A 10,781-nucleotide genomic window follows, 5' to 3' on the forward strand; every position below is an offset into this window, starting at 1 on the left:
CATTATTTTTGTTGTTAATCTCATAAGGATTAGAGATTCAACTAAGGACCTATAGAATTGAATAAAAAGACCATTCTATTCATCAAGTTATTCTCATAAGGTTTTCTTGTTAAAGGGTTTATCGTCGGATCAAGTGGGAGAATGTTGGATTAATCACCATGATTTACGTGGTGGTTATCCACGACGTGGATTCATCCCCACATCTGGATTGATCGCTTCCGTTAAACCCGCACAGAATCGAGGGGGAACGGTTGCACAAACCGTTCTCACTCTGTGCCTATAAAGGGGTATCATGAGCGACCCCCTTATCACGGCAGATACAAAGTGAGAAATAGTTTTCACATACAGGAAAATACGAGAGAGGGTTTAGAGTCTTACCTCTCCATTCGGAGTATTTCCATCCGGTCGCAGGAATCGGTCCTGCTCACTGACTGCATTCGGCAGCCTGCGCTTGTGGAGGGCCGCGGTCCGGCTAAGGAGAAACCGCATCCTCTGCTCCAGTCACCACCAGTCCGGTTTTCCCCTGCTCCAGTCGACCTCCACCTACAACAGTTATACAATGGCGGCATCAGGTACTCCAACCCCCTTGTTTTTCTGTTTTTACACAAATACAGTTTCTTCTGTGTATTTTTTTCTATTTGTGCGCAGGCTGCCCATAAGGAACACCCAACATTTCATTCTATTTTAAATAGGTATTATCCTTGTGCTTAGTTGTCAAAGGCGCTAGGCAAAGCTTAGACGGTGAGCCCCTAGGCAGTATCCCAAATAAAAAAATTAAAACACACACACAAAATATGTAAACAAACTGCTAAAATTAATAACAAACATGTATACAACATAAAATCAATCAACAATAAGCAATAGACAAAACATAACATGTGTAAAACAATTATATTAAATAATCTGCTCAAAAAAATGAAGAATAAATAAACAAACCATACAACTAATAATGTGAATGAACAATATACAAAAAACAAAATCATGTATGCAAACAAATTAACAACAATAGACATAAAGTAATCAATAGACAAATAAGAAGAACAAATGAACAATTAAATAAACAACCTATATCTTGAGATCTAGAAATCCATATATAATATGCTGAAATACAGTATTAATAATACTGTATTTCAGCATATTATAATATATATGCTAAAATACAGTATTAATAATACTATCTTTCAACATATAATATTGTATTATATATTCTGAAATACAATATAATTAACAGGAAGAAAAAGAAAAAAAGGAAGAGGAAGGAAAAAATGAAAAAGAAAGTGTTGCAGGTAAGGTGAGAAGCGCAGAAACCGAGGTATATATATATATATATATATATATAGAGAGAGAGAGAGAGAGAGAGAGAGAGACGGCGGGAGAATAATAGAACTTGTTATTCAATTAGGGCTAATCTCTATATTAAATAGAGAGAGTCCAAGGAACAAAATTACACCCAGGTCCCTCATTAAAGAATAAGATTCAAATAACCTCTAGTTTAGAAAAACTTATTTACTAAAAACATTTTACTAAAAACATCTTAGTCTCAACACTCCCCCTCAAGCTGGAGCATAGATATCAATCATGCTCAGCTTGTCACAACACTTTGAGAAATTTGGTCTCGCCAGGGCTTTGGTAAAAACATCAGCTACTTGATCTTCGGAAGATACATGATCGGTGCAGATATACCCAGCCTGAACCAAGTCGCGAACATAGTGACAGTCAACTTCAATATGTTTAGTCCTTTCATGAAACACTGGATTGTTGGCAATATATGTAGCAGCCCTATTGTCACACATCATCAATATAGGTAGGGATACTTTCTCCTGAAGCTCGGTCAAGACTGACTTTACCCACATAATCTCAGCTGCAGTCTGGGCCATTGCTCGGTATTCAGATTCAGCACTCGACCTGGCTACAACGGTTTGTTTCTTACTCCTTCAGGTAACAAGATTTTCTCCCACAAACACACAAAATCGAGATGTTGACTTCCTATCTTCAACAGATCCTGCATAATCCGCGTCAGTGTAAGCAACAACGTCCAAAGATGGATTTCGTTTAAACAACAGACATTTACCAGGAGATGCCTTTAAGTACCGAATAACCATCATAGTTGCATCCCAGTGAACTTTTGTAGGTTTGTCCATGAACTGACTGATTTTACTCACAGCTAATGAAATGTCAGGTCTAGTAACAGTCACATATAGTAACTTACCCACCAAGGATCTAAAGCTGGCACTGTCTACATACTCAGACTTCTCATCGAACATGTGAGTTTTGGGATCCATTGGAATATTAGCTGGCTTGGCTCCTAGCATTCCAGTCTCTTTTAATAAGTCCAACACATACTTTCTTTGAGACAACACTAAGCCCTCTTTGTTTCTTGCAACTTCGATACCCATAAAATATCGAAGGTGACCAAGATCTTTAGTAACAAAGTGTTTCTGAAGATGATCTTTTGTGGCAGAAATATCTTGGGCACTGCTCCTTGTTAATATGATGTCATCGACATATACCACCATAACAACAATTCCAACACTGGTTTTCTTGATGAACAAGGAGTGATCTGAAGCTGACCTAACAAAGCCAAAACTAGACATTACCTCAAATAATTTGTGAAACCATGCTCTTGGACTCTGCTTCAGGCCATAAATAGCCTTCTTCAACTTGCACACCTTCTTACACTCCCCCTGAACCTCGAAGCCTGGGGGTTGTTGCATGTAGACAGTTTCATGCAAATCCCCATACAAGAAGGCATTCTTGACATCCAACTGAAACAAGGGCCATCCATGGTGCACAACAACAGAAAGAACAAGACGAATCGTGCCAAGTCGAGCAACTGGGGAGAAAGTTTCAAAAAAGTCAACACCATAAGTCTGAGTATACCCTTTTGCAACCAACCGTGCTTTGTACCGTTCAATTGACCCATCCGAGTTATATTTAATGGTATATACCCATTTGCAGCCGACAATATCTGCATCAGTTGGAGGATCCACCAAATCCCAAGTGTCCCTGGAACATAGGGCATCCATCTCATCCTTCATAGCCTGCATCCATTTGGGGTCGAATAGAGCCTGACTGTGATGAAGCGGAACAGAGGAGGCAGACAAAGCCGAGATAAACTTCTTCATAGAAGCCCCAAGATTAACTTCAGAAACAAACTGAGAAATGGGATGAAGGGTGCACTGTCTTTTTCCTTTTCGCAGAGCAATAGGAAGATCCTCATCAATAGCAGAAACTTCAGTATGCTCAGTGATACTTGCCTCAGGAGAAGAAGATAATGGGGGCATGGAGGTAGGTGGTAACCTGTGAGTATACACTATAGGAGGGTTTCTGTATCGAGACTCCCCAGAGGATGGAGCCACAGGCTTTGGAGTGAACGACTCTAAAGGAAAAGGGGGAATTGGCAGAGGAAAAACATCACCCTGACTCTCTTGTAACCTTGGAGTAGTACTCGAAAAATAAGGACTAGACTCAAAGAAGGTAACGTCCGCACTGACATACTCTTTATGAGATATAGGGTCATAGCAACGATATCCTTTTTGGTTTTTAGGATACCCAAGGAAAACACATTTAATAGACTGCGCAGCAAGTTTATCTCGATCAGGACCCAGCTTATGCACAAAACACACACATCCAAAAACTTTAGGGGGGATAGGAAAGAGAGGAGCCTCTGGATGGAGAATTTGAATTAGGATCTGGTCTTCTACAGAACTGGACGACATGCAATTTATAAGAAACCCGACTGTCAAAACCGCATCGCCCCAGTATGTAGCAGGCATATTTGATTGAATCATAAGGCACCGAGCAACATTAAAGATTTGTCTATGTTTCCTCTCAGCCACCCCATTTTGCTGGGAGGTATGGGGACATGTAAATTGAGGTTGAATCCCATTACCAGAGTAGAATTGAAGTAAGTCTTTGGATTTGAACTCAAGAGCATTATCGGTGCGAATAATTTTAACACATATGTCAAATTGAGTTTTTATCTCTGCAATTAAAGATTTAAGAATGACAGGACCTTGAGACCGATCTTTTAACAGGAACACCCACGATAGTCTCGAGAAGTCATCAACAATAACTAGATAATAACGACATTGAGACCTATTCGGAATCCTACTCGGACCCCACACATCTACATGAAGAAGATTAAACAATCCTTGACTTGATGGATTCTGACTGGAGGGAAAAGAGCTTCGACAATGTTTTCCCAATTGACATGTTTCACGCTGAAAAGAAACTGAGGGAGGTATATGAGGAATGACACGACGAAGTTTTGTCACTGGAAGGTGACCCAAACGATGATGCCACAATAGAGGACTTGAGGATGATGTAACAACAGAGTGGGCCGAAACCTCTGGTTGGTGAAGGTAATACAGACCACCTTCCTCATAGCCACCACCAATCCTTCTCCCCGTCAGCAAGTCCTGAGAGGTGCATCCCATAGGATCAAAAATCACTCTACAATTCAACTCTTTTGTCATTCGACTGACTGATAATAAATTCTGTGGAAACGAAGGAGCATGAAGAACATGTGACAATTGAAGAGTAGGGGTAATAGACATGTTTCCCTGCCCTACAATTGGGGAAGAGCTACCATCAGCAAGATGTACCCCTTTCTGACCTGTCACAGGTTTTAAACTCAAAAAATTGCTCGAGTTTCCGCACAAGTGACCAGAGGCTCCAAAATCAATGACCCACCTACCACCTTGAGCAGATAGGCCATCACCTGCCGAGCACACAACCTCCGCAACAAAAGACTTTGAATTGGATGATAGTAAAGCAAGGAGCTCGTCATATTCAGCCCTGCTAAGAGTTACACAATCATTGGAGGAATCTGCATCTGATTTAATCACTTGAGCCATAATATAAACTAATGGGCTTGATTCACAAAATGCAGGAGCAACCACACGCGCATACCCACAATCAACAACAAGCCTGACTGTATCAAGTTTTGACTTCACCAATGAAATCTGAGAAACACGACCTTCGACTGTTCAGATCCAAACTCCAAATATAATTTTAAAGAAACTTGACCAAAACCTTTCACCTCAACCAAGGATGACTATAGGCTGTAAATCAAGATCACACATCCAACACGACTTAGAGTGTGTTATCATCACACATTCTCCACTACTACAACTAGTAGCAGCACCCAACACACGACTTAGAGTGTGATACCACAGTGCCCAACACAGAATCCCACTTCAAAAGACACGGTTCCCACAAACAAATTTTTTTTTCCAGCACATCAGGGAATCACGCGACATCTGCTCCCAGCCATATACATAATGCCTGATGAATCAAAAAGATCACTACACAACACCCAGCTGCTTGCTAAATAGAATCTGAGCACAACCAACAATAACATAAAAAAAAAATTTAACTCACGACATCTGCTCCCAGCCATATACCTCATGACAGCAAAAAAAAAATCAATTTCACGACTTCTGCACAACACTTGTACTTATCAACATAGATAAAGGTATTCACGACAGCTGCGTATTTATCAACCAGCCAAAAGGAATTCACGACGGCAACTCCCAGCAATATAAACCACGACAGCCAAAAATAATATCAGTTTCACGACTCCCAGCAATATAAATCACGACAGCCAAGAGAGAAATAGGTTTCACGACAGCTGCGTATTTATCAACATAAATAAAGGAATTCACGACAGCATCTCCTAGCAATATAAATCACGACAGCCAAGAGAGAAATCAGTTTCATGACAGCTGCGTATTTATCAACATAAATAAAGTAATTCACGACAGCATCTCCCAACAATATAAATCTCGACAGCCAAGAGAGAGATCAGTTTCACGACTTTTGCTCAGAACTCTTACTTATCAACATGTATATAGATATCCACCATAAACAATAGCTCTGATTACAGATCTGAGTCATGACATTTGTCAGATCTCAGATCTGTATTACTTATTTCAAAACATAGACCGATCACACATTTTTCCGTAATCACTCGAACTTGGCGCAGGGCACGAGCTCACGCTCCCAAGGACGATGGCTCTAATGCCATGTTGCAGGTAAGGTGAGAAGCGCAGAAACCGAGGTAGAGAGAGAGAAAGAGGAAGAGAGAGAGAGAGAGAGAGAGAGAGAGAGAGAGAGAGAGAGAGACGGCTGGAGAATAATAGAACTTGTTATTCAATTAGGGCTAATCTCTATATTAAATAGAGAGAGTCCAAGGAACAAAATTACACCCAGGTCCCTCATTAAAGAATAAGATTCAAATAACCTCTAGTTTAGAAAAACTTATTTACTAAAAACATCTTAGTCTCAACAGAAAGGAAAAGGAAAAAATGTTTTTGTGAACAGAGAGAGAGAGAGAGAGAGAGAGAGAGAGAGAGAGAGAGAGAGAGAGAGAGAGAGAGAGAGTACCCGGTACCTCTTCTTCTTGCAAAAACCTAACAGTGTCTGTGAGAGATAGATAGATAGAGAGAGAGAGAGTGAAAAAGGAAAAGGGGCGAATTAGGGCCCTTTTCCCCTTTTATATGGATCTTAAGCTCAACGTAAAAAAAGGGACCAACCTAGGCTTAAGCTTGGGCAGTCCAAGCCTAGGCACCGCCTAGTTGCTAAAATAGGACCGCACCGCCCGGACCTAGTCCCCAAGGTGGTGGGGCTGTGCCTAGCTCACCTAGGATGCCTAGGCGGCACCTTTAACAACTAAGTCTTTGTGCCAGTTTTGCAAAGGAGATGTTTTTGCATACAAAATGAGGTGGTCTCCCAAAAGGACCAGCTATGTTTTTTTAACACAGCGAATTTCTGCGAATGAGTGTTATGGCCTACTGTGAATTGTGATAGGTGGTTCTGGCAAATGATTCCTTCTAGTTTTAATGTGATTGTATCTGGTAACCATCTTGATTTCTTCACTATAATTTATCACCTTTAATTATGGATGAAGTATGTATTAACCTAAAAAAATGTTTGTTGTTTTGTATCTTAATAGCTTTGTACTGTCATTAGCTGATGTTGATGCGGACCTTCTGATGGATGATGAAAGTTTGGTGTGGACAAGCAATGATGTTGTAATTGTTCTTCAGCATAATAATGACAAGATACCTTTGAGGCAAGTGTCACATATTTTACTAGATTGCGTGTATATTCCCAATATTTGGAATTTCTAGCATCATCTGTGTTTTTTTTCCTTTATCAATTCAGTCTTTTGATATCAGCATGGTTCCTTGTTAAATGTGTGAAAGAAAATTTGCCTTTTTGGGTACACATTCTTCCTTTTAACAGAATTATTTGGTGGTTTTGTCTCTGTGTAATGCCTAAATCAGTGTGTGTAGGCTAGAAATAAACCATTCAATGATTATATAATGGTTAAGAGTGTTTCATGCCATTGGCTTTATGGCATTCACTGCTTTCTGCATGATTTTTCTTGGATGCAGACATTGTGTATTCAGGATTTCTTCTAACGGTAAGTTGCTCTTTCATATTGAAGTGAAAAGGTAGCACTGAAGATGATTTCATGAATTTGGATATTGCTTACTGTGTTCCTGGAGATTGAGAAAATATAGGCTATGGTGTCATACTCCTGAGTTTTTTTTTCCTTTGTCCGTTAAGCAAATAAAGATGTAGAAGGTTGAAAGAATAATCCATACCATGTGGCCATTATTAAATGAGGTTAACTCTGTTAGCAAGTTATTAACGTTTTGTATAGATTGTAATGGAATACAATAATGTCACTTATGGACATACACAATCACAATGACCACATACACAGTCACAATGACCACTTATGGGTCAATTACATGAGCACAAATCCACACAAATGAGCCACTTAAAGGCACACAACATACATAAAAATATAGGATTGTATTGAAGAAATGCTCTTAGCAAAAACACTAAAATGAGGAGGGGTTTCAACCCCTATATATACAAGAGGAGGACCATATAGCCGTTGGGGCCTCCCCAACGTCTAGAAATGTAGCCGTTGGGGAGATCCCAACTTCTCTATGGCACTTTACCATAGGGCCTATGGCCTATTTAATATTTACAATAAAAACAAAAATATAAATATAAAAATACCCCTATTACATTGACATGTAAAATGACCATAATACCCCTACATAAGTAAAAGACTAAAATACCCTTATTACATTGACATAGATACCCCTGCAGCAATCCCTGATTTCCAATTTCATTTTCCAGAGTTCATGTTTCTGCCTTTGCTATCAGCTGAAAATTCATTTTCTTGAAAAGCTATAGGCTTTAATTATATGCCAATATTTTATGTGTTCATTGTGGTATTATTTGGGGATATGAAATTGTTCATTAGAAAATCAGGGTTTTAGTGAGGAACTTTGTTCTTTATATGTGAAGTGACTTCTCACCTTTTTTAGATATTCCTTGTGGTTTGAGCTTGTTATTTGATAGCATGTGCTTTTATCTTTATCTGTGGGCCACAATTGGTTAGTTTTTAAAGTTACAGTTTTGTGGTGGCAGCTATGTTTCAGAAACAGAGAGAAGACATGCTCAGCCATCATTAGCCCAACGCCATATTTTGGCTGGATTGGCTTCTGTAGTAGGCGGACTGAGTGCACCTTATGAGAAGACCTCACACGTACATGAGCGTCCAATTATGAATTTTTTATGGGCCACTGGCTGTCATCCATTCGGTCCATTCTCTAATTCATCTGAGATCAGCCAAATGCTTCAGGATATTGCTTTGGTGAGACTATATTTCTGCTAGACTGGTCATGCACTTACTACTGTTATGGTTCAGGAATCTGCTTGAATGAGGTTTTCTTTAGTGATGATTTATGCTCGTTTTTTCTCCAAGACTTCTCAGCATTTACATATTTATTCTTAGCCTTGTACTTCTTTCCTTTTTTCCCGTAAAGAATGCCCAAAGTCGATTTCTCTGTGCGCGCGTGCGTGTGTGTGTGTGTGTGTGTGTGTGTGTGTGTGTGTGTAGCTTTAACTACTTGCACTAAACAGCTGATATATTTATCATCCTCTGTCGAGGATGTTCAGGGATGTTTTCTTTTCTTCTTTCATCCCTTTTTCCTACTTAATATAACCCCTCAAAGATTAATTTTGACTGCACATTATGTTGCAGAGGAACACAATCTATGCACGGGTTGATTCTTCTCTTCGTAAAATACGTGAAACTTCAGAGGTATTGAATCTATTGATCCTATACTAGCAACATTTATTTTGTGCCTTCTTTAACTTGACTGAATATTTATCGCTACAGGCGGTGCAAGTTTTTGCCGGAGAATATCTTAAAACCCCTCTTGGTGAGCCAGTCAAGGGTAAACAGAAGAAATCAGGCACTGAGCTGTGGCTGGAGAAGTTCTACAAGAAAACAGTCAACTTACCAGAACCACTCCCTCACGAATTAGTTGAGCGTCTAGAGAAGTATTTAGATGTGAGAACCTTTCCCTCTTCAGTTTGCTGAACATGCATATATATTACAAGGAGTTTCTCTAATGATTGGCTTCCAATTGCCAATACGCCATTCCTGGGGTTCTTTTGTTTTGAGAGTTCCTGACAATTACATGGTGCTTAGATGCACAACATTTATGACATCCTGGTGTTTCTTCACGACAGAGCCTTGAAGAGCAACTTGTGGATCTTTCATCACTATTATATGATCATCGGTTGGAGGATGCTCACCTGAACAGCTCAGACATATTCCAAAGCACTATATTTACGCAGCAGTAAGTAGTTCTATTCATTAAATCCTCCCTATGCTTTTTGTATATAAGCCTTTACAGAATATTATAGATTGATTCTTCACTTCCTTTGCCTTTCTACCTCACTTTAAATCAGGGAGGTGTTGTCAGTTCGTGACATCTTCATATAAGATTATGATAATTTTGTACTGTATATAGAAGATTTGAAATCACAATCCATACTAGTTGATAGATTTTCAGTCATGGTGTTCAATCATTATTGATTGTGTATCGTCTTTTTGGTTGCATGTACATTTTTGTCGCCATCTTTTAGTATGTGTTGTTTATCATGCAAGATTCATGCAAATTAAAAGGGTAATTTCCATGCGGACCTCCGTCACCTGAATGTTGTCTCATCTCATGTCTGCTTTCCACGACATATCCTTAGCTTGTGTCAATCACCTCATGTCTTTTTCAGTCCCATTTTCCCATTTTATGCTTCAGGTATGTTGACCGTGTTTTGGCATCGGAGAAGGAGAAGATGAGTTGCTGCGAAATCAAGTATAAGATGCCTGTGCAAGCCTCGCAAACATTCATCTACGGAGGGATACTCATCGCTGGGTTCCTTGTTTATTTCGTAGTAATTTTCTTTTCATCTCCCAATAGATAACTGATTAGCAGGATAAGAAAAGGACTTAGTCAGAATTTGCACTAACATTTTTTTTAGTGCCTGCCAACCTTATGCTTTTGTTTCTGTTCTCAACAAAAAAGTCTGAAAAGGAAATGTGTGAGCGTTAGATGTGTATTGAGGCACTGTTGCAGCTTATCATTTTTATTGTGAATGCAAGGAAGGTATACAGGTAGAACATTCTTTTTGTTCTGTGCTAGTGCATTTTTTTAGTGGTGCTTGATTTAAATACCTTTACTGATTTACAAATTCTCTTTGGGAGCATATTTTCGGGCTTGAACCCACGCGAGATTAAGATTTTTCTTTTTTGAAAGTCAAGCTGGAGTTAGGCAGACTCCTACCAGTTATTATACCATTGTGTTTTGAACCTGCAACGTCCCAACACAAGGTGACGTGCACTAGTTGCTCCTATCAGACAAGCGTTGGTACGAGATTAAGATGTTCACAATCATCTATTG

General features: G+C 39.4%; 1 protein-coding gene across 2 annotated transcripts in view; it reads left to right on the plus strand.

Annotated features, from left to right (window-relative positions):
- Window positions 1-10,498, plus strand: part of LOC149820638 (uncharacterized) — a 65,896-nt gene extending 55,398 nt beyond the window's left edge. Inside the window, exons 11-16 of one of the 2 annotated variants that reach the window (XM_089983816.1) lie at window positions 6,959-7,078; window positions 8,461-8,686; window positions 9,077-9,136; window positions 9,215-9,388; window positions 9,571-9,680; window positions 10,114-10,498. In XM_089983816.1, coding sequence (XP_089839942.1) covers window positions 6,959-7,078; window positions 8,461-8,686; window positions 9,077-9,136; window positions 9,215-9,388; window positions 9,571-9,680; window positions 10,114-10,180 — 757 coding nt within the window. In that variant the 3' untranslated portion in view covers window positions 10,181-10,498. The remainder of the gene's footprint in view (window positions 1-6,958; window positions 7,079-8,460; window positions 8,687-9,076; window positions 9,137-9,214; window positions 9,389-9,570; window positions 9,681-10,113) is intronic. The other variant, XM_089983815.1, reaches the window with a different exon arrangement.
- The last annotated feature ends 283 nt before the right edge of the window (window positions 10,499-10,781 follow it).

This window comes from Nuphar pumila, chromosome 12 (genome assembly GCF_984573655.1).
Source record: "Nuphar pumila chromosome 12, dmNupPumi1.hap1.1, whole genome shotgun sequence".
Lineage (NCBI taxonomy): Eukaryota > Viridiplantae > Streptophyta > Magnoliopsida > Nymphaeales > Nymphaeaceae > Nuphar > Nuphar pumila.